General features: G+C 41.8%; 1 protein-coding gene across 4 annotated transcripts in view; it reads left to right on the plus strand.

Moving 5' to 3' along the window:
* The window catches only part of LOC137881093 (AP-3 complex subunit beta-2), a 39115-nt gene that overhangs the window by 11227 nt on the left and 3869 nt on the right, over nucleotides 1-24019 (plus strand). The window contains exons 2-26 of one of the 4 annotated variants that reach the window (XM_068722833.1): nucleotides 1887-1962; nucleotides 2505-2579; nucleotides 2857-2952; nucleotides 3667-3827; nucleotides 4269-4335; nucleotides 4658-4840; nucleotides 6141-6329; nucleotides 7792-7889; nucleotides 9641-9695; nucleotides 9805-9876; nucleotides 10104-10166; nucleotides 10259-10394; nucleotides 10788-10897; nucleotides 11066-11242; nucleotides 11495-11681; nucleotides 12136-12266; nucleotides 16541-16655; nucleotides 17163-17340; nucleotides 17583-17748; nucleotides 17906-17993; nucleotides 18178-18287; nucleotides 19410-19638; nucleotides 19957-20041; nucleotides 20310-20407; nucleotides 23228-23366. In XM_068722833.1, the coding sequence (XP_068578934.1) occupies nucleotides 1887-1962; nucleotides 2505-2579; nucleotides 2857-2952; nucleotides 3667-3827; nucleotides 4269-4335; nucleotides 4658-4840; nucleotides 6141-6329; nucleotides 7792-7889; nucleotides 9641-9695; nucleotides 9805-9876; nucleotides 10104-10166; nucleotides 10259-10394; nucleotides 10788-10897; nucleotides 11066-11242; nucleotides 11495-11681; nucleotides 12136-12266; nucleotides 16541-16655; nucleotides 17163-17340; nucleotides 17583-17748; nucleotides 17906-17993; nucleotides 18178-18287; nucleotides 19410-19638; nucleotides 19957-20041; nucleotides 20310-20407; nucleotides 23228-23366 (3084 nt within the window). The remainder of the gene's footprint in view (nucleotides 1-1886; nucleotides 1963-2504; nucleotides 2580-2856; nucleotides 2953-3666; nucleotides 3828-4268; nucleotides 4336-4657; nucleotides 4841-6140; nucleotides 6330-7791; nucleotides 7890-9640; nucleotides 9696-9804; nucleotides 9877-10103; nucleotides 10167-10258; nucleotides 10395-10787; nucleotides 10898-11065; nucleotides 11243-11494; nucleotides 11682-12135; nucleotides 12267-16540; nucleotides 16656-17162; nucleotides 17341-17582; nucleotides 17749-17905; nucleotides 17994-18177; nucleotides 18288-19409; nucleotides 19639-19956; nucleotides 20042-20309; nucleotides 20408-23227; nucleotides 23367-24019) is intronic. The other 3 variants (XM_068722835.1, XM_068722834.1, XM_068722837.1) reach the window with 3 other exon arrangements.

Below are 24019 nucleotides of genomic sequence, written 5' to 3' on the forward strand. Positions count from 1 at the left end.
TATGCACCACATTTGGTGAAGTTTAGGTGAAATTCGAAGGAGGGCTGGAGATTTAATGTGACAGACAAAAAACAAAAGGTGTGACTGAAACTAAAGAATCCAGAAAAACTGAATAATTATACATAGACTCTATATAATGTAAAGTGCTTCATAAACACACTTCTGCCACCACTTTACCTAATAAACGTATGAGACATCCTGCTAATTAAACAGACAAAAATGCAAGAGAACAGAAACCTGTGTCGTGTCTGGATTGCATTGAATCCTGCATGTTGCGCGTCAGTGTGAGTGACACGAATCAGAGCATTACGTCTCAGGAGGAGATCGCTGCGTTTCCACAGCTCAGCACAGCAGACCTTCAGTCAGATGCAACAAAGGCGCTGCAGGAAGACAGGAAATCACTTAACATCATTATATCGCATCTTTTGTTGCCTTGGAAACTAGTCCGGGGGAAATGTGCAGCTCCGCAGCCGTTAAATCACATCGCCCACCAGCAAAAACGATCCCCACCCAAGACTCGTTCACTGGGTGGATTCCTCCTGTTCACCAGTTCTGACTTTAGACTTTTGTTTATGAATACAGGCTGGCCAACTTACAAAGAATTAGAAAGTTGTTAGAAAATTATATTTTCATTTTTACTTAAATATTGCTCGCGTAAATAAAAAAAATCTGGTCATAAAGTTTATTTATTACATTTTAATTTAAAAATGTTTAATTACCATTTAAATATTGTCCATTGTACACCAGGGTACGACTTTCAAAACGTAATGTCAGGCAGGTTTTACATTTTCTTTTTCACATTATGGTCATAGAACGCCAATACGAGTACGTGAAAATGTGATTATTACATTTTACTTTACATTTTTACTCGTGTAACACGTGTAGAATATGTATTATTGTGGTGTTACATTTCCATTTTCAAGTTTTCATTATCATTTTAATGAATTCCCCTTTGGGCTTCTGTGCACACGTACCAAACATGACGATGTGTTAAATAAAAAGTAACACGTTGCTTTGAACTCGCTCTCGGTCTTCTGCTCTTCAGCTCTTTAATCCAAAATGTAACCATGTGATGCTAAAGGAAAAGGTGAAGTTATTGTTGTCTATAACTTGACAATAGAGAGCAGAATAAACAGATGTCGTCGTCTTCATCCCTGCAGCTGCAGCAGTGATCCTCTCTGCACTGTTGCTGTTTGCAGGTTTTATAGAAACTCTCTGTGTTGTTTTTGTGCGTTTGCATTGCAGCAGGGTGGAGATGTTGCTTCTGATCCACTCAAAACATCCTGCTTACAGTTACAGTACTTTAAACTATACACATGCATACTTTACCTGTTAGCTTACTTTGAGAAACATAACTCTTATTAGCCATCTTCACACTATCTATATACATTTATGCAATATTTGATTAATATCCTGTTGATCTACTAATCATTTCAGCACCAGAATCTCCGTAATAGGTTATTGAGTTATTGAGTTATCTAAATAAAAACAGAAGTGAGCTTCTACTGCATCGCATCTACTGATAGAGAAATGTTTCTTCCTCCATTGCTGCTAAAACATCTATGCTTTCTGTAAGAAGTCAACATGTTTTACAGATTGTGTCTCTTTCCAATTACCCCGCTTTTGTGAGCTGCAGTTTCAAAGGTTCCCGTGTTTTGCAAGCTGGATTTCACGCTTCAAAGAGAATCATTTCTGGGTCACACTGGCACATCTTTGAGCACTGAATGGAAATCGTAAAACAGGTCTACCTTTTTCTCGTCCGAGGCCTCGGTAATCTTTCTGTAAACAATCTTTTGCTGCTTTGCTCGCTGCTAAAACAAAACCAAAAAAAAAAAAAATCGCTGTGAGCTCATTTTCTGTGTTTTTTTTCTTCTTCTCTCCCTCAGACATGACGACTTGAAGGAGATGCTGGACAGCAACAAAGACTCCCTGAAGCTGGAGGCAATGAAGCGGATCGTGGCTGTGAGTATGAATAATGTTTGCTTTGGGATTCACTGATCAGCAGGTACGGACGCACAGCGAGTGGAAGGACAAAGGCAAGGTTTTGAGAGAAAAAAAACGACAAACAGCACATGTACATTATTAATTCAGACAACAGTAAAGACCCAAAGCTTGTTCCCTGCACCAAGCTTGATGTCATCATTTTGACGGTAAAGATGCGGCCATGACAGATGCCGATACAAACCAAAACTGGATCGTAAGTAAGATTTAACGTCCTTCAGCTGTAAGACAAAAGTTTTAGATGATATAACCGCAGCGGTTAGAGAAACAAACTGTGCAGTCCGCTGTTAAATATTCATAATCTGAAGCTCCACACCCGTCTCTCCAGTCATCGTCCCAGCAGGACAGCGGATATTAAAAGAGAAGGAAAAGCTTGAAAACAGGCTGAGATAAAATATAAAACAGTTGCACCTTCACTTACAGATGATTGAAAAATGTCACCTTGTGAAATCATCACTGCTAATTATGATTTTGAATTTTTTTTTTTGTCTTTTTCTCTGCAGATGATCGCCCGAGGTAAAAATGCATCAGATCTCTTCCCCGCTGTGGTGAAAAACGTCGCCTGTAAAAACATTGAGGTTTGTAATGAGCCCGGGTTTCATGTTGCTTCATGACTTATTTGCTCATTTTCTTCATTTTGTGTAGTTTAATGTGGTAAAAAATTTAAAAAAAAGCTTCTTTCTGCATTGAGGCTTTTTTTCTTACTTATCTTCCTCTTTTTTAAGGTTTTTACCACTTTGCTTCATCTCTTCATTTCAGATTTATCTCCACGAAAACAATTGAAGTAATCTACATAATTTGGATGAAGCATGTCTTCTTTTCATCGGCCCGTTTCCTTCTTGCTTCTCTCGACAGGTGAAGAAGCTCGTCTATGTTTACTTGGTGCGTTATGCCGAGGAGCAGCAGGATCTCGCTCTGCTCTCCATTTCCACCTTTCAGCGAGGGTTGAAGGTACAGCAGCTTTCACAAGCGACAACTTCACATGAGAAATATACACATTTATCAACATTGGGGGTCTGATGTTATGATTAAACTCAGAACATGAAGTATTGTTTCAGCCATGCTAGCACATTTTAAAGTTGTATTATGACCAAATACCTGCAGAACTAACAGCATTACTTTCAGCTGAAGGCTGTGTGCAGTGCAGGGGGTCTCCTACCTTTTTTCCTATAAGAGCTAAAATCACCAAATGAAATCGGCCGAGAGCTCCTCGCAGCACCAAGTTGTACATCGCCAATAGCAGACATAGTTTCTGTCTTGCTTTTATGGTCTTTTATTAATGTTTCAGCCACCACATTCATCTCCTCTATTACATTTCCGTCACAAACGAAGAGCTTATTGTGCGCCCTCTTCGTCAGTTTGGAAAACAGAGACATTTACCTTTTAAAAGCGTTGTTTTCAGCTCCTTTACCGTCTCTGTTCGTAGACTGCTAGCCAGAGAGTTCCACTCAAAGTTTAACCGACTGAATGAGCCACGCACATTTGTCATGCACAAAAGAAATCTGTTACCCATTCCTCATGGAAATGCTGTATTTGTTTTTTGCCTTTTATTGGCGTGGCTAAACTAAGATGATGAGCATGGTAAACATCACACCTGCTTGACATCGTCGTGTTAGCGTTGCTGTCGACTCTTATCCGTATGAACCTCGCTCTGTTCTTCTGCAGGATCCCAACCAGCTGATCAGAGCCAGCGCTCTGCGAGTCCTCTCCAGCATCCGAGTCACGATCATCGTCCCCATAATGATGTTGGCCATCAAAGAAGCGGCCTCTGATATGTCCCCATACGTCAGGAAGACGGCTGCTCACGCAATTCCTAAACTCTACAGGTGAAGTACCGAAATGCTTTCCGTTCTCAGACCCCTGATTCACCTGTTTTGGGTGTAAAGAAGATTATTTCAGTTATTAGTTAATATTGGAAGGTTTCTTCTCGTTGCAGATATCAGGCTCTATATAAAAAGGATTAAAAGAAGCATAAATTATACATTTGGAAGTTAGAAATCTGTTTTTGAGCCTGCAGCTTATTAGAGAGTCCTGAACCCCAGTTTGAGAACCACGAGGCTAAGATCAACACTAAGATCAAATGCTGTTATGACTTATTATCATTGTGAAATGAAAGCTTTTTTATGGCAGTAAAAGCTAAAACCATTACCGCTCTGGAAGTGACGTCCTTTCGTTTTATAATCAATTCTTCAGAACAGAAGGTAACTTCTTCTCCAGCATTTTGTTTTCAGGCCTTTTTTAATGATTTTATTCTTCTCTGCTCCCAGTTTGGATCCGGAACAGAAGGACCAGCTCATCGAAGTCATAGAGAAACTCCTCGCTGACAAAACCACGGTGGGCTTTTGCTGATTCTTTTATTTTTTTAACAAATGCAACTTCAAGTTTGAAAAAGTATCAGAGCAGTCACCAGATGGCATTCACCGCCTCAGCTGTTTGAGGGCTGATCATTTGTTTAAACAGGCTCCCTCTTCACCGTGCACTTTTTGCACAAGCTGTCGTCATTTCCAACCGAAATTCAGCTTTATTGTTAAACTCGAGAGGCAATTTGAGTATGCATGAGTTGTATTTTGTGCGTCAGTAATCCTCATGGACAACATGTACTCTCCTGACATTTAAGAGAAGCGTCCTTATCATCACCACCTGTTGTGTGCTGCAGTTGGTGGCGGGAAGCGTTGTCATGGCCTTTGAGGAGGTGTGTCCGGAGCGCATTGACCTGATCCACAAGAACTACAGGAAGTTGTGCAACCTCCTCATCGATGTGGAGGAGTGGGGGCAGGTCGTCATCATCAACATGCTGACCCGCTACGCCAGGACCCAGTTCCTCAACCCAAACATGAACGTGAGTAAGAATACAGAATCAGTACAGCACCCAAACCGTCTTATATCACAGCAGTTACGTCATATACGTTTGATTGCATTAAGTCCGAATACGGTCCAAAGTGCAGACGTCTGTGATGTGTAGCCGTGTGCTTCGGATTAGCTTCAAGTCACGCCTGATGGTGCCGTCCTCCTCATGAGGCAACGCATCAATCAAGATGCTCATGTTATCAGCTGCCGGTGCCTCGCACCCAGCAGCTGTCAACGCGATCAGCGCAGATAATCAGCGAAGCTCAATGCACCGCGCGGGTTGACGCGATCCATCCTCATCTATATGCACATTACACTGTAACGCACTTCACTGCTTCTTCCGCACGTCTGTTTAAATGCTACATTGCAGTTTGTTGTCTTGTCAATTGAGCTCCGTGCAACGACCGCAGAGTAGAATCTGATCTAATGAATCTAGTCTTAATAAATCGTAACCGTTTCCTTTCTATGTCGACTCGGGGCTGACGTCTTCAAGGCTGCTTGTCTGAGTTGGTCCTACAGGCAGCTGGAAAACAATAACATTTTATGAATAAAAAAAACGAAATAGCCAAAGAAAAAGTAAAACATTTATTATTTCAATTAAGTTAATCGTTCCAACACCATATGCAAATGTGAGCAAATGTAGCTTACACACTTATTCAGCGCTTTGCCACTGCTTGCACGTCGTCATTTACCGTTATACTGACACGCGTGGCCTCGTCGCTATGTTACGGACGTCCATGCAAATTTACGAAACTCAGAAGTGAGTTCACTCGTGTCTCGTCTCAACAACTCATTTGCATAGGGACAGGATTTAGGAAGATTACTGTGTGTAGGTGCTCAAGTTTTATATTGTCGGATTAATTATTCCGCTTCTGCCATTGTGGCTGTGCAGAGGAGCAAATTGAAACCGTCCAATCATTGTTTCCCTCTTTAAATGTTGACCACTTGCTGTTTTTTTTTTTGTTTTCTGTTTATCAATTTTTCAGACCCACCTGTCGACTTATTTTCTCGCAAGCGATAAGCAACAAATTGAGACACTTTTCATACCGTGGGGAACATTGTTATTGTGGTAATTCCCAAAGCATGTGGCGACAAATTGGTAGAACCATGTTGCACTAAAGCGAGGATGTCTAATGGTACAATGTTGCTGCTTTTTAACAAATATATTCAAGAGCAGATTACCATCTGGTGACTTTTTAAGCAAACCGATAACCACTTTCCATGCAAGAGAGATTTCTGTCTTGGTCTGTTTGCCTGCGACACTCTGCTTAATCCCCCCACTGTCGTTGCAGGAGTCCCTGCTGGAGGAGGGAAACGACAAGACCTTCTATGGCTCAGACGAAGATGAGGACGAGGAGGAAGAGGAGAAAGACAAGAAGGCAGAGGCTACCATGGCTAAGAGGAAGCCGTACGTGATGGATCCAGACCATCGGCTGCTGCTGAGAAACACCAAACCGCTCCTGCAGAGCCGCAACGCAGCCGTGAGAGCACTGCACTTCTAAATAATACACACACACACACACACACACACACACACGCCGTACATCAGTATAACAGCCCATTAACTCTCCTCTTGAGTCTGTTGCCATGGCAGAGATCACATTTGTTTTCTCTCAAACATTATTCCACTTTTAGCTGCAGGTCATTGTTTGGAGTAGCCGATGTCTTTTCAAACGCGCGACCTTGGTTCATGTTAACAAGCAGCTGAAGAGCCCCTGAGCCCTTAATCAGAGCTGACCTCTCACTCTGAAATGGGGACAATCTCCCAAAAGGAAATTAACAAAGCATCCCAGTACATTAGTGCTGCTGTGGTCACCTTGGAAGGCCTGTTTTGTTTCATGTTAGCTGTTATGAAATCCCCCCCCCGTCACACATTATTCTGCCTTTGTTCCGCTGTAGTCGAGCTGTTTGCTTAATGGTTCAAGATTAACCCCGTTCCTCGGGCAACAAATGTATTTCCTTATCTTGCATGTAGTATAGCAGACGATCATTGAGCGCTCTAATTGCACTTTACGCTCCTTATTGTTTTGCACCTATTAAGTAATTAATAAATGGCTTCTCTTTGCCCTGATGTTTTTAAATAGTTATGTTGTTTTGGGCCTTTTTAAAGCTGTTATTTTGAGCTTCTTGAGTAAGAATCTACCACTACACATACTACTTAAAGTATCTATGCTCAATACTTTTATAATAACCATAGGTTCCCTTATACATCAACCTCACTTCAAAAAATACAAACTATCCCTTTAACGAGGCATCAAACGACAATTTGAAAACAATGTGACAAATGTGAAAGGTGTTGCTAATATAGATTAATCTACAGATAATTATGACACGATGCTTTCCGGTGCTTTTAAAGCAGGTTTCAGCTCATTGTTTAGTTGTCTGGGCCACAACTTTACTGTTTCGGTTCACTCTCACTGCTCTCATAGCGCCGTTTTCGGTCGCAGCAGACAGCTGTGGAAAAAAAGCTCTGAAAACAGCTGTACACTATCCGCCCAGCACCAAACAACAGACCAAAACATTTACCAATTAGCTGACGGATATTTCCCTCAGCAGACCAAAACAGAGCTAAAAAGAGAGCGAATAATGCGTTTGCCAGGTGGACACAAACACAACGCTCAAATGAATAATAATATTGCTCTTCGACCGCTGGATAAATACGTATAAATACATTTTTGCTAACAAGTTCGCCACGTCATCTTAAGAGGTGATGTCATTGTGTTCACAACTTGGCCAAAGAAAAAAAAAGTATTGCAGGTTTTAAGCTTCCTTAAAGTAAAAGTGTAAGTGCTCTCTGCAGCTTGCCTCACCTCTTTTCTACCACTCTCATCAGTGTTGCTGTTTTCATCTATAACATATCACATGCTACTTTTATACTGTATTTGTGAGATTGTATCACTGGTGGTGATTGACCCCTCTCTCTGTTTTCTCGGCCCGCTCCAGGTGGTGATGGCTGTGGCTCAGCTCTATTTCCATCTTGCCCCTAAAGTGGAGGTTGGGGTGATTGCCAAGGCCCTGGTCCGTCTCCTGAGGAGCCACAGGTGAGCTGCACTGTCTATGATTTGAAATAAATTGTCTATTCTAATTGCCACACCATAAATTTTAGGCGGCGGCGTATGCCAAAGTGTGTAATCAAGCCAGCAGCGTGAGCAGTCTCGCAACGTTCTCGCGGCTGAGAGCTGAGCAAAGGTTGAAAAATAGGAAGGGCTGCGTTTATCTCGCTTGAAAAGGAACAACACATTCACAGCTGAATGTGATAAGAGGGAACCATAATGACCATGAAACTCAGCAAAGTGGAAAACAGAATGAGAACAGGAAAAAATGACAAGCGAGGGTAGTAAAATAAATCTGTGCGGCCCCGAAGCAGGAAGTGAAATTAAACGGGGAGCTCGGTGAGTCTGAGGTAAACATGAAGGCATAAACCATAAGGAGTGATGATGGCACAGAGGTGGCCTCTTGGCAGTAAGTCCTGCAAACTGTCAGCTTCTTATTGAACAAGTGCTCTTTTGGCTCTGAGTGTGCCGTAATGGGTTCATCATTCAGCAGCGACCAAACAGCAGCGTCTCTCTCTGCGGGGGATTTGTCAGGAATCTGTTGCGCCGTACGATACGTTTCATCAGAATTTATTATTGGTGTGGAGTCTCGGCTCTAATTAAAACCACATCGGTTTACTACCTTGAAGACTAATGCCTAGATGTGAAAGAAGAAATCTACTTAAGTTCTTTAAACAATAGTATTGGTCTTGTTTGCGTACTACACCATCTACAAATATGAATGGAGACGATCCAGTGGTGTGCATGAAGATAAATTGTTTGCTTTTATTGACTTAGGAAATGCTGTAGCCATGGTGTTTTTTTTTTTTTTATGGCTGTTTCAGTATCTGTATTGCAAAAGTAACAAAAATGACTTTGAAAAATGTAATCTTAATCTAAGAATAAGATGAATGAACGCACGCTACTTGATTGGATTTTCTTCAGACGTTTTGCTGCATCTCAGAAAACATGGAACTAGAAAAAGTACAATGGAACGCCACTCAAAGTCAGAGTTCCTACTTGTGAACTCGGGGCAGATCCATCTAATAATACCCGACTTCACAAGGTTTTTTTGATAAGCTAAAGTTAGCTTGCTGACTAGCCATAAGGCTAATTTTACAAATCTGAAGATAGTTTCCACGAGTAGGTTTAGAATATAAACACTCTGTGGCCTGACATCTGACATCTGACCCCAACTCAGGAGCAAAAAAAACATTTATTTTGTTTTGTTTACCAGGGGTCTGTATCGGACATTCAAAGTTATCTCTTATCAACCAAAACTCAAGAGCAGAAGACAACCCACAGAAGTATCTCAAACATTATATTATCTGGAAGCAAAAAAAGGTTGTAGTGGAGCCTGTTCTCGATCATGTTGCCATTCACTGTGAATTAGCTTGCAGGCTATAAGCTAAAGTGGCTGCTGCTGCTGCTGCTATCTGTCCAACAGGTAACTGAATTAGCTAGAACAATTGCTTTTGGCCCTCATACATATTCATACATCCTCATACATATTAGCATATTAGCTAGCTGATATGTAGTAAAAAATACTCATACAAATATTTGGAAGAAGAGCCGTGGACCTCCAATATGGCCGCATGGTGTCTCCGGTCAAGTAGACAGGAGTGAAAAGGGGATTGAATACGTCTGTTTCTACTATTGAATATGTCTGTTTCTACTATTGAATATGTCTGTTTCTACTATTGAATACGTCTGTTTCTACTCTGTTGCTCCATCGATATCTCCTGTGTCTCTCCCTTTAGTGAAGTCCAGTATGTCGTTCTTCAGAACGTGGCCACCATGACGATTAAGAGAAGGGTGAGCTACACCTGGCGGTATCTCTTTTTGAATTTGAAGTCAGCTGCTGCAAATGGAGCTGCAGATTCACTGACGGTCTTTCCTGTTCGTCTGTCTTTGTGTTTCACAGGGAATGTTTGAACCGTACCTGAAGAGTTTCTACATCCGGTCTACAGACCCAACGCAGATTAAAGTCCTGAAGGTTATTCTCTATACTGTTCTATTGTGCTGGTGTCCCTTTCCTCTTTAATGTTAATGCTGAATCGATGGAAGACGATTCGTTCTCTAAACAGTAACATTTTAACAGTAAAAGCGCAGTCTTACTGTGCGTAAGCAACACTCAGAATAACAGTAAATATGTTTTTGAATATCCCTTTTTTTAAATGAAGTTTTCAGTGTTTAAAAACTTTCTTTTTTTGTCTTTTGCAGCTGGAGGTTCTCACCAATCTGGCCAATGAGACGAACATTTCCACCATTCTCAGAGAGTTTCAGGTACAGTGAAACTGTCCTCAGTCAAAGTAGGAGGAAGGGGTACGCCTACTTCCTTTATGTTTTATGGAACTAAAGTAAATATTTATTTCCAGCAGACTTACATTAAGAGCATGGATAAAGACTTTGTGGCCGCCACGATTCAAGCCATCGGCCGCTGTGCTACAAACATCGGCGAGGTGAGGGACACGTGTCTGAACGGCCTGGTGCAGCTGCTGTCCAACCGAGACGGTGAGTGTTTCTAAGATGCTTTTTAAGTGATACATATTGCAGTATATATATATATATATATATATATATAATATATATATATATATATATATATATATATATGTATACTAGAAGGACTTGATTGTTGCAGCTACCATACTTGGATATCGGGTCAGTAGGATAATTTAATCAAGCTTATCTATCTGCATTTGTAAATGATGAAATATAATTTAGCACAGTGAAGAAAATAGAAGCAGAAGATAAGATACAAGACAGACTTCACGTCCAAACAAGCTGAAAAAAACCAAACATATAAAAACACTAAAACCCTCTAAAATAAAATAAGTAAAGGACTGAATGTGAGTTTTAGTAACTGTTGATTTATTATTCGTGACTCTTCCTCCTGTTGGACAGAGTTGGTCGTGGCCGAGTCGGTGGTGGTTATTAAGAAGCTGCTGCAGATGCAACCGGAGAAGCACAGCGACATCATAAAGCACATGGCGAAACTAACAGACAACATCCAGGTGAGAGTCTCATTCACAAACTGCTGTCAGAGCTTCTGGTCACAGCGAAGGAAACGAGGCTGGTCCGTGGTTTTGAAAAGACCATTGGGTCGCTGTGGTGAAACACGCTCGCACCAATGAGGTTCATCCCAACAAAACACAAGCGTGTCATTTTATTTGAATTGTCAGGTGCCGATGGCGCGGGCCAGTATCCTGTGGCTGATTGGCGAATACTGTGAGCATGTACCTAAGATCGCCCCTGATGTCCTGAGGAAGATGGCCAAGTCGTTCACTAACGAGGAGGACATTGTCAAACTGCAAATCATCAATTTGGCCGCCAAGCTCTATCTCACAAACTCCAAACAGGTGTGAACAACATGTGTTTCTCCATCAATAGTAGTATTTAGATTTAGACTTTATAACTTGTCAACAATGTGTGCAATGCCACCAAACACAATTATTTCAAGAGTATGAGTCTTAACTGTTCTTTGTCCCTCAATTTCCACAAACAGAGCCCGCCTCCACAAACACAAGCACACATATCCATGCATAAACACATTTTTTCTTGTTTCTGCTGTCCTCATCCTACATGTCCTTCATGTATCCCTCGTCCCGCAGACCAAACTGTTGACGCAGTATGTCCTCAACTTGGCCAAGTACGACCAGAACTACGACATCCGTGATCGGGCGCGCTTCATCCGTCAGCTCATCGTGCCCACCGAGAAGAGCGGAGCTCTAAGCAAGTACGCTAAGAAACTGTTCCTCGCCCTCAAACCGGCACCGGTCCTCGAGTCTCCATTTAAAGGTACAGGAGCCACTTTCATTTTACTGCTGGGAGAGAGCGAACACCGTCACACTATAATGCTTAAGATAAACCGGGAACACTGAAATAGAGATTACTCAAATAGATGCTCTGACCCGTCTGTTTTTAGGTGGTTTGTGATTATTTATTTTTTCAGTTTCCATGGTTTTATTCAGAAAAGGCCAACTTTTGGAATATTCCTGAGGGCTTAATTACATTTAGTTATTGGACTCTGGTAAAATGTGTAAGAGTCCCTATGATTACACTAAATCAAGTATTAATTTAATAAAAAAGTAACTGTTAATAGGTAATTTGTTATACTTTGATGTTACTCACTAACATAGCAACATAGCACTTCCCCCAATATAATAATAATAATAGTAATAGAGGCTACAAAGTGCCTTACTTCTGTGTGGCTTTACATTCTGGATTGCTTTTCCTTTCGTCTTTTTTGCAGATCGAGACCACTTCCAGTTGGGTTCACTGTCCCACTTGCTGAATGCCAAGGCCGGCGGCTACCAGGAGTTGCCTGACTGGCCTGAAGCCGCCCCAGATCCCTCCGTGCGCAACGTGGAGGTGAAGGATTCTGTGCGTGCAGTGGGAACAGTAACTTACAGAGACACAGGGGCCCTCTGGGGTCTCCAGGGGCCCGGAAAGGTGGAGGGGAGCGAGGGTTGCTCCCGCCCCAGAGCAGTGCCTCAGAGGGGCTGAACAGAGTCACTAGAGCCTCACATCCAATATAGCACTAACTCCAATATAACATTGATTCCTCTTTCACTAGCCATCCTTCATCCACTTACAGCCCATACGCATTAACAGCTCATCAGTAACATGCATCCTTTTTGGCCTCCATCTATTTCCAAAAGGATGCTGCGTAACCACTCCCCCACTCCATGAAGGACAATGAATACAGGAGAAAAGAGGGTTTCAGCCTCTATTCAATGACTTCTGATTCACTATGAAAACACAGTCGGTGGTGTTGAACCCCCCCCCTCGCCCTCTCTGCTGCACTTGCTTCTGTTCGGCAGCAGCTCACTCGACCCGTCCGAGTGATTTCTCACCGATGTTTGAGCCAATAGCACATGCGATACAGAAGGGAACCGATTTGGGAGCTACAGCTTAAGTTTTCACGACAAATCAGTATCAACCGCAGTGAACCACCTCCTGTAGTCTCTGTTGAAGGTTGACCTAAAATAACACCAATACGTCGGTACAGATGCAGCTAATAGTTGATATTAGGCATCAATGTATTGATTCATTATTGCCCTTAAGTTATCCTCTTCATGAGTATATCTGAACAATCAAACTTTAATTTGATCTGAATGTTATCTGCAGAGCTTCATCCCAACTCACCAAAGTCCCGCCCTCTTTCTTCTCCATCCCATTCACTCCATGTGCCATCGGTTCACAACCAGCAGTGTGATCCAAACGAAGACATGAAATCAAAACTTGAGCGTGTCGCTTCTTTTGTCAAAATCAAAGACTCGTAAAAATCACTTGATTTTAAACTACGGGAGTGACCTCAAGGCTTGATTTTGTCGTCATAGATTTGTTAATTATTGTGATTATTTGTTTTAACTCTCACCTTTATGTTCCATAACCGGTGTTAACTTGTCGTTTACTTGTGACGCAGATTTCAAGATGAGGCCACGGGTGCATTGAGTTACATTATTGATAATTGACTGGTGGTGAGCAAGAGACCACACAGGCAGTTTAGCACGTCCCTGATAGAGATAGTGTTTCTTTTGAGCGTTGAAACTTGCTTGAGATCTGCTGATCCATCGCAGTGAACAATGTGATAATGCAGCTCTGTTTTGAGAACTCAAAGAAGCGCGACATCCGATTGATTTTCTGACTGCAGACCTCATAGCTGCAGCTGGGTTTGCGATGCCTTAACCCAGCATAACCTCTCTTATCGTGGTCTGGCAGGGACCAAATTAAATTAGCTTCTGACGTCGACTGACAATTCAACATGAACCATTTCTACACCTGACTAGAGAAACGCAACTTACAGCTTTTAAACTGGTAAAACGTGGCAGCTGTTCATTCAAAATACTATATAATACCTAAATGAAAGGATTTTAAGCCACCGCAAAATGTGTTACATTTCATCAGGATAACATTTAGTTTAAATAAAGACTTAAATTATGAGAGGTGATGATTTATTGTGATTATGATGTATGGTCTTGCAGGGAATACCACTTCAGTTGCATCCAGTACGTGGAAAAATTGTGGATTAGTTCAGTTTATTTGTAAGTACAGATTGTAATTTGTTAAAAAAAAAGAATACTGCACAGGAGACACCTCCCACCATCAGCTGAAACACCTGACCCTGGGTCAGGAACAGCTTGTTAGCACCAACGATGAGAACCTTGAAATAGCTAAAAGAGATGGATAAATTGTTGAAAAAAGTAATAATAAATAATGAATAGCTTTAGATAATATCCAGCAGAGTAAAATCCATTCACAGTAACACATTTAAACACGATGGGTGGTTTCGATTACGGGACACTTAAACTCATCTGATCTCAAGCACAAGTCTCAAATCTCAAAAGTGATTGGACGGCTTGGAGTTAGAAATCAGTCTAAAAAACGTAAAAAAAAAAAAAAAAAAGGATATGCTTTGAAGAAAATGGTCAGAAATGACGTATGATATACAAAAGCCTCGCTGGGTCATTACCAAAGTGTGAGTGTCCCATTACATCCGCTGCTCTCCCTCTGCACATTATGCATCTCCACAGACAGAGGAAGTCATAACCACCGGCGAGGGGCGGATCAGCTTGCTAGGAGACCGGAGAGAGGTGCCCCCCCCCCCCCCCCCCCCGTCCGTCCGTCCGTCTCAGTTTGGGAGTGTGGTGATGTTTGTTTTGAAGACTGCTCTCTCTTTCCTTCCTCTCGTAGTCTCTCTCTGGTTGTCATAATGTAGTAACTGACGATGGTCAAGAGTCGATGAGATTAATACGATTCTACTCCTCAGTGCTGATTCATATTTAAAGAGGCGGCTGTATTTGTCCCAAGTGGACAGAGAGTGACATGAAGATACACAAATGATAATGCATCCTCTGAAAATGTTATGAAGTTGTGGAATAAGAGTTGATGCCAGGAGTCAGAAGGATCAGAAAGCTGAGCCTGACTGCAGTTGTCTCTCTAAACTCAAGGTCCATTTAGTTTCCTGTCCCGGAGCTTTTGACGACATCATGGTCTTCATCAGCAGATTCACTTTGATCAGTTGTCAAGGATCTGCAGATGTTCAAACTTTCCATTATATTATATACAAGTATTTTATTATTCTGAGCATTTACACAGTTGAGATTGACACTTGCACTTGACAAAATCTCCACTCAAGGTCCACTTACTCACTTATTAATAACACTTAGGTTTAAGCCGACAGGGACAAGAAGTCCTACGGTCCTTCAGAATAATAGAAAGCTTTAACCTCTACAGTTTCATGTCATCATCTTCATCTGGTGATGATAAAGAGACAGTGTAAAGTGGACCTTGAGTGGAGATTGTTTGGTTAGTTAGTGGCCCACTGCACTTTCCTTTTCTGCACCTCACTGGTCTCACGTGAAATTTGTGACACGGTTTGTGAATGTGTCACAAATGTTGTTGTTGTTGTTGTTGTTGTTGTGACACTGAGTGACGTGATCCAGAGCTCTCCCGGTCCATCCTAGTCCATGCTAGAACAACATCACGCTTCGTCGCTGATGAAGACTAAATACATTGTTGTGTATTTGCTTGACGTATTAGTAAGTAGTGAATGTTAATGTTGACCTTTTCTCTCTTTATTGAGGTATATACAGTAGAGTTAAGTTATATTGGAGTGCATTGATTTTAACAGGAAAACAAAAGACAAATCCCTCGATCATTTTATTAGCCACCTAATTGCCAGATATTGTGGTAAATACACAAATTTGGGGTTTATTTTTGTCTCTGATATCAGAAACTGTTCTCGCACGTCTTCTTTTTTAGACCCAGTAAACTTTCCTCTGCCTGTTTTCTCTCACTTTCCTGACTTTTTATCTAAAAAAACAACAAACAAAAAAAACCGTTCTCCTTTCTTATCTCACCTCCATCCCAATCTTTTTCTTTTCTACATCTACCAGGTTTTTACGCTGCTTGAAAGAGTCACAACATTAACGAGTGTGAGTCAGTTAGCGGCAAAGAGCCCACCTCCTTGAGCCTCAACCCATATAGCGGCAAAACCCAGAGTGCTTTTTAACCCCCCCACCCACCCACCCCCACCCCCACCCACCCTCGCCTAACGTAGTTGCTGTTCTGTGCTTAGCTCAGCCAAAGCTACCTGAAGCACAGCACCCTCTTCCTCGGTCTCAACCGTTAAAGAAGTGATTCTTTTAGCAGGACGTGCTGTCCTCTGACACGTCGAGATTCATTATCAGCCTCGTGGGTTTTAAATGGGGTTCGGGGATGTCCACTCTCATTAGCTGATGGCTCCGGTTAATGAGTCTGGTCACAGGAAGAGCGAGACGGATCAATTTCCTTCTTTTTTTTATCTTGTGTGGGAGGATAGTCACCGCTCCTCAAAGACATCACTTCTCTTAATGGAACTGCTCCCTGTATTTAAAAGAAAAAAAACATTTCTGCAACTGGTCATGAAGGCATCACCTGGTGCTATTTGTGCACAAAAACACATTAGTGTCTGCACCGAGTTTCTCCTCCGACCGTCAGAATGTCTGAATAGCACATCTGATGGCCGGGCTTCATTTGGCTGCATCGCGCCCAGGCAGAGGCATTCATGGCCACGCTACAGTAATCTGCCCACGTCTCTCTGCTTCTGTCCGAGGAGGTTTCGTCAGGCGAGGCGGAGCCGACGACTTACTGTTCTGAACTTCCTCCTCCAGGTGCCCGAATGGACCAAATGCAGCAGCCGAGAGAAGAGGAAGGAGAAGAAGGTGGAGAAGCCGTTCTACTCTGATTCGGAGGGCGAGTCCGGGCCGACGGAGTCAGCCGACAGTGGTATCTCAAACGGGCCGTGTCTGCGCCATCGCATCCTTTAGTCTCATGAGTCCAGTAGATGTGTAGATCTGATCCATAACTCTCTTGGTGTGATAAATATTCAAATCGAAACAACAGGGAGGAATAAGAGACAAAAGTCTGGATGTCATTTTACATCTGACAAGTTGTCCAGTCTTTGTAAAGATCAACCAGATCACTTAACATTTCTTTGCTGACTTTCAATGTCATTCCATGACTTACACCAAATTATTGATAACAAAATCCTAATATTTTCAGATATTTTAGACACAAAATTGTCTTCGCAATTTCTTTTTAGTCACATTGTTGCGTGTGCACCTCAGGTACGACCTAAGAGACTTGATCTCTTTTATTGTAACTTGCCCAATACTACACAGTAGAAATGCCACTGGATGGGCCGTGTACTGTTACCGGGTAGTCGTCACTGTTTCCTGCGTAAAATAACGGACCCGCTCGCCCTCTGATCCCGATCTTCTCTCTCTCTTTCAGAGTCGGACTCCGCCAGCGGCTCGGAGATCGGCAGCGGCATCGAGGAGAGCGGCTCGGGATCAGAGAGCGAAGAGAGTGAGGAAGGCTCCGAGTCTGAGGAAGAGGAGGAGGAAGAGGAGGAAAAGGACAAGAAGAAGACGAAGAAAGAATTAAAGAAGCCAGTGCAGGAAAGCGAAAGGTAGCACATTCTGTTAATATTTAATGTATGATATTTTATTTTGTGCCGAATCATTTTTGACTTTTAGACCTGCTCTCATTCATAGAGACAGAGCCCACGTTGTGGTTAATGGAGGTCACTTTATTCTCTTCTTGAACAGACCATTTCACAGACCCAGTTTAGTTAGAATCTATCTCGTCCCTTGTGATATTAATAACTGCAGCATTCTAAATGGGACCTCTGAAGTTCGCTTTCCTTTCCAGCGAGCAGAGCAGCGAAGAAGAAGAGAGGAAACACAAGAGGAAGAGTAAACAACGCAAGAGCGACTCCGAGTCTGAATCTGACGAGGACGAAGAGAGCGAGTCTGAAAGCAGCCAATCAGAGTCTGAAGACTCAGAGTCTGAGGCAGAAGTCAAAAAGAAAAAAAAGGTATTGGGGGAAAAAAAACACCCTAAAATGTCAAACACAGGTGAATTTAGGACCCCACCTACAACTAAAATAACATTCAGTCATTGACTAATGGACCGAACATTCCGGTATTTAGTCTTCACAAAGTAATCGTCAGTTTTCTTTCGTCTCTTCCCAGGCGGCTGAATCTAAACCTCCTTCTAAGCCCGTCAAGAAAGAGAGCAAGAAAGAGAAGAAAGAAATGTCTCTGCTCGACCTCGATGATTGTGAGTTTCTCTCTCTCTCAGAGACAATACGACAGTCAGTGGACGAGGGTGTTGTGTGATTGTGTCTCACAATCACTGTTGGAAACAAATACCCACAAGAGATAATATAACAAACGGATGAATGGGGTCTGAATTTGGGGACATCCTCGTTGAATGCGTCTCACGCTCTCGTCTCTTTTCCCAGTCGAACCGGCTCCCTCTCCTCAAGTCACACCGGTCAACACCTTCCTGTCCAGCAGCCTCGTGACCGACCTGGAGGGACTGTCTTTGTCCGACGCCGTCCTCTCTCCGGCAGTAAGTGCCGCCCATGTCCCTCTTCTTCTTCTTCTTCTGTTACACAAACTGATGGTAGTTCAGGCCGTCACTCTTTATTACCTCTGCATCTCTGCTGCTACACTGTTGCCTGCTTTCACTCCAGCCCCGTCCTTTATTAACATTTAGCTGTGGGTGAATTGTGAATATTTTGAATATTAGAATATGAGTACATGTTTAACATATATATATATTTTACTTTTACATGAGCAGAGTCGCACCGCCTAACAGAAATGCATATTGCTGCAATAAATGCTTCAAACTTGTTTATGTGACGGTCCTCCCTGGGTTGACTTAAAAATGTCAAAATTTACAAGGACAGAATCCTCATCTGACTAGGATCAACCAGAAAGATAATAGATGAAAAACATCTGTTCATCCATTGGCAAAAATAATGTATTCCGATAGACACAGCACATCTCCCTATTTTATACTGTTAACACAGTTCTTAGTGTATATCTTTGCGTATTCATATCCACCCCTTACTGTTTATTCTATATATTCTACGCATGACTCTACAATATACTGCTTCTTGCACTTCTGATTAGATGCTGAATTGCATTTTGTTGTCTCAGTACTCTGTGCAATGACAATAAAGTTGAATCTAATTCAATCTAATTTTACACATCAAGTAAGACTTTGACTTTGTCCAAATTGTTTCCCTTAACTCTCACTCCCATTTCTACCTCACTCTGGTGGTAATAACTCCACTCTGGAGCTGCATTTCTTGACTAGAAGCTGACAGAAGAACAGAAGTCACTGTATTAAACAATTAAGTTTCGTACTTTAGTGCCCATAACATAGAAACAGTTGTGTTCGTCGTGATATCTGGACATGACTGTCTTTTAAATATGACTCATTAATGATAATGATAATTATAAAGAGTTGTCTTCATAATTGTCCTGCCATTGTTTGTAATTTGCATTTGTGAGGGTCTGAGATCATCACGTGTCCTCGGCCACTAACAGCGAAGTAAATGACAAGATGTTACAATTCCTAGCAAAGCAATGGACCAATCAGTGGCTCTCTACAGGGGATGTTTCCTTCAGAAATAGCTGAAAACATTTGAATGCATGCTAACATCATCCCCTCCTCTGCCTGCAGACCATTTCTCCCTCCAGTGCACTGAAGAGCTACGAGCTGCTGCACCGGATCAGAGGGGAGGGTCTGTCGGTGGAGTACTGCTTCAGTCGACAGCCGTTCAGCCCCGACGGCAACATGGTGGCCGTGCAGATGCAGTTCACCAACAACGCCACCTCGGAAACCAAGAACCTGCACATGGAGGACGTGAAGCTGCAGTCCGGGATGAGGGTCAAAGAGTTTCCAGAGATCGGTGAGTGGCGAGGCAGGTGGGGCCCGACGGGGAAGGGGGCAACTTCTCATGGTACACGATGTCTTTGTAGTTACTATACAAGAATAAAAGCAGTAAAAGGAAAAAATGCAATATGTTTGCCAATGGACGGCCATAAAACTGCAGCTTTGTAATAAAAATAATAAATAAATTGTCTTGTTAAAGATAAATAAACATGTTTTTATGTCCCATTTGTTAGTATCCGTGCTGCAGTGTTGGACACACGTTTAATCACGGTTTGTGTTGTTTTATTCGTGCGCGCGTCAACACTGCTGTCTTTTTGTTCCCGCACGGCGACAGAGCTGCTGCCAGCAGGTGAGACGGCCACAGCTGTGATGGGCATCGATTTCTGTGACTCAACGCAAGCAGCAAACTTCCAGCTGTGGTGAGATGGATTCTGTGTTTTATTGTGTCGACTTCCTGCTTTAAACACCCTGCAGTCCTCTCACAGGACTGTGTGAAAACAGACAGCGAGCTTATGCCGCTGGGGTTTGCTCCCACGGTTTGTGTTCAGCACTGAGGAGACAAAAAAACTATTAAACAGTGACGTTTAGAAGCACATAAGTTCAGACAACCCTCTGTCCTTTTTAGAAATATGAAACAATTCCTTAAACTGTTTTTTTTTTTTTTTTTACGTGTCTCTCCATTTTCAGCTCTCACATCAGGAAATTCTTCGTGTCGATTCAGCCGCCAGTCGGGGAGCTGATGAGGCCCGTCTTCCTGACAGAAAATGAGTTTAAAAAGGAGCAAGGTGAGCGATAAAAGGAAATTATAGGACTCTATTAATGAATATAGAATATATAAAACACTGTGACGTTATGGGGGAGTTGGTTTGTCTGTACTGTGTGGAGGAGGATAGACAAGTGATTTTTTATTTTATTTTTATTTGCAGTTTATTTCATCGCCATTTGAAGTCTAGTCCTGTATTTGAGGGTTTTGCAGCTATTCCAAATATATATCATTATTTCCTTTCCATTACTTATCACACAGATTATTAGTCTGAGATCATATTGAAGGGATTCATGACACTCCATGGCGTTGGAGTGTCATGTTTTGTGTCAGTAAAAACATTTGTCAGGTTCAAATAGATGCTCGAGAAAGAGAAGAAAGACCTGCTGTGCCTTTGTCAATCAAATATTTTCAAATTCAATAACTGAATATAAACTATAGGAACATTGATAAAAGACTGTAATGTCGTCGATTATGGGAAAAAAAGTATGAAGGAGAAAATAAAATCAGCATCATTTTCTCTCCAGCAGCATTTATTTGAATATTTCTGTCACTATACAGATCAGATTTCACACATTTTATGTCAAGTGCAAAAGTTTCATCACTTAGAAAATAACTTTTATCACCTTGAAACAAACGCAACACCTGTAATTAGACAGGTGAGAGTTTAGTTTGCATTTAGTCACGTTTCTTTATTTTTCATTCTTTTGTCATTGTCCCATCATAGACACAACAGTTGCAGCACATCGTCACATGAGTAATCACTGTGTCGCACTGTTGTGTGTTTCTTTACGTCAAACTGTTTGCTGCACAAGAGTTTCATCAGTGCAGGAAACTAAGGGTCCATCTCAATACCCTCACTTTTATATGCGTGAGTTGTCAAGTCTCTACTCGTGTGAGATATTCCCGGTAATATTTAATTTCCAAATAAAGAACAGATATACAGGATGAAACGTTGAGTAATACAGTTATATTATATATATATTATTTTGAAGGTTTTATATCTGATATCAGTACACAGAAAAATGTTTGCTATCGTCGGTCACAAAAACAACTTGTCGTTGTACTACCACCAACACCTTTACTGATGTTTCACAGTAGACCGGATACATTTAGCGCTGAATACTTCTTTGAAGAGGTATTTTTTTTTTAAAGTGTACTGTGTGTTGGTATATTTCTGACTTGGGACACACTCGTCTATCACTGTGCTAAACACTGTGTGGGTATTGGGACAGAGCCTAAGTGTTTACTGACCACTTGAAATAGCCCAGCCAGGTTGTTTTAAATAGAGCAGAGACTTGAGTGTTTGATAAGCAGCTACAGACAACGGTTATCTGCATGTTTCTGTTGTGTGGTGTCCATTTCCCATCCTGACTAACACTGAGCGTGTTTTGAGCTCTTAACAAACCCGGAGTGACTCTTTAAACATGTCATATCCACGGTTCCTCCCTCTTCGTACTGTCCCCCATAGAGAAGCTATTACTAGGTAAGTTGATAGATTTGTTTTTCCCAGCCATCTGTGTGCCCACCTGCCTTTTAAGCCAACCTCACACAGACCACCCCTCCTCCTCCTCCTCCTCCCTCCTCTAATGCCTCCGGCTGACTCCCCCTCCTGCCTTGGTAATCAACACTTAATTGCATCTCCAGGTCTGCAGCCGCAGACAGACTCACCTGTACTAACCTGCATCTTATTAAAGGCCGCTCACAATCTGCTACACCGGGAATGACTGGAAATGCTCATCCACTGATCCCGAGTCACTCTTCAAGCACCGTGTGAACAAAAAAAAAAAAAAGACTGACATCCGGCTCGTTCATATCTCTGTTTCCTGAGCTTTGAAGCTGCTGATGACCGCTGACCATGTTGGGAATCTGAAGTGTTGCAATGTCACAATGTTTGTTGTACATTCAAACCTCGTAAGCACGGATTGTTTTTTGTGATTTGCGGGTCGAAAGACGTCTAACCTAACGTCTGACCTAGATTTAAGTCAGAAAAAAAAGGCAGAAAAATAATATTGCATATGTATTTCTGCTCTCTCTCCCTGTTTACTTATCTTGTGATGGGTCCTAAATCTTAAATTAGGAAGCACTGGTGATCTATACAATACTAATAATCCCAAAAAGATATTAAAATATTACAATGATATCAATTAAAAAACCTGATCAAATTCCTTTATTTAAGAAGCTGGAACCAGCAAATGTTTGGCGTTTTTTTTGTTTCTAAGTAACTGAGATGATTAGTCAGTTAATTATGTTGTTGATGAAGAGTTATTGATAGGACTTGCTTCACAGTGACAAACCATTCAAACGCTGCTGAAACTAAATTTACTGTATATAATCAAGACATGTCAACCATGTCTGTCCGGGTCTTCAACCGGACGTCTCAGCGTCTTTTGACCTGCAAATCTCCGAAATCAATGCAAAATAATGTTAATGTACAAAATGTCTTACTTTCAAACTACACTGAACCATTTTTACTGCTTTGAATTCACTAAGAATCCTTCAGTGGGAAGCACCAGACCATTCCAGTTTAAGTTCCAGTAGCATTTTGTACTCATTGATGTATTGAGTCTTACATCAAATCACCGTTGTGCGCCCTATATATATACAGTATCCATATACTGTATATGTCTGTAGCTGGCAAATATCGTTAACTAATAGCTTTAATTTGACTTCACATGTAAAGCAGCACCGTACCGAGTCCCCCCACTGATACTGTACGAGCAGCACCTTGTTATTAATAGCTGCTTTGCACTTTATGCTGCTGGTAGACGTTAAATAGGCAGCAGCTACGACTTTAAAGCTTTCCCCGGGTTTGACCGGTGCTGCGCTCATTCCTCTACAGGTCAGCTGATGGGCATGAACGAGATCACGGAGAAGCTGACCCTGGACGCGAAGTGTCGGAACGAACACGCCATCGTCCAGAGGGTGACCACCGCCGCCAACCTCAGCAGAGTCCCCTGTGGGTCGGATAGAGAGTGCAGGTGAGAAGATTACAATGCATCTCATCAGGAGCGTCCTCCAAAAATCCCCTGTGATGGTGCTGATCTCAAGTGTGAATGATGATCTAGAAAGAGGGCCGTATGCTGTCTGTGAGAGAAGCTGAGATCCTGTTTATATCCACACATTTCAAGTAAAAGCTTGTATGTGTAATGTGTTTTAATCCATGAGTTATTAATGTCTCCACCTCTGTACACTGTCAGGGTTTAGAGCAGATTTCATCTTTTAAGGGTTGGTTTACCCAAATAAAAACAACATTTTTAATAAAGACCAGAGGTGGAGGAAGCAATACCACAGTGTAGAAATACTCTGTTACAAATAAAACCCTATTTACATTTTACTTAAGTAAAAGTACAAATGTATTAGCATCAAACTATACTTAAAGTACCAAAAGTAATAGTAGTCATTATGCAAAATGACCCATTTCAGAATAATGTATATTATATTATTGGATAATAGTTATTGATGTATTAATATGTGAGCGTCACTTTAATGTTGCAACTGGTACATGTCGAGCTAATTTGCTGAAACCAACAGTAAATGTGGATTTATTTTAAAATAAAGTCCGTAACTTAAATATTGAAACACATGTACATATTTTAATCCAAACCATGATGTTATACTAAACCCAACCAAG

Source organism: Cebidichthys violaceus, unplaced genomic scaffold (assembly GCF_023349555.1).
Source record: "Cebidichthys violaceus isolate CVI_PGR_0920_01 unplaced genomic scaffold, fCebVio1.0.p SCAF_3, whole genome shotgun sequence".
In the NCBI taxonomy this organism is placed as follows: Eukaryota; Metazoa; Chordata; class Actinopteri; order Perciformes; family Stichaeidae; genus Cebidichthys; species Cebidichthys violaceus.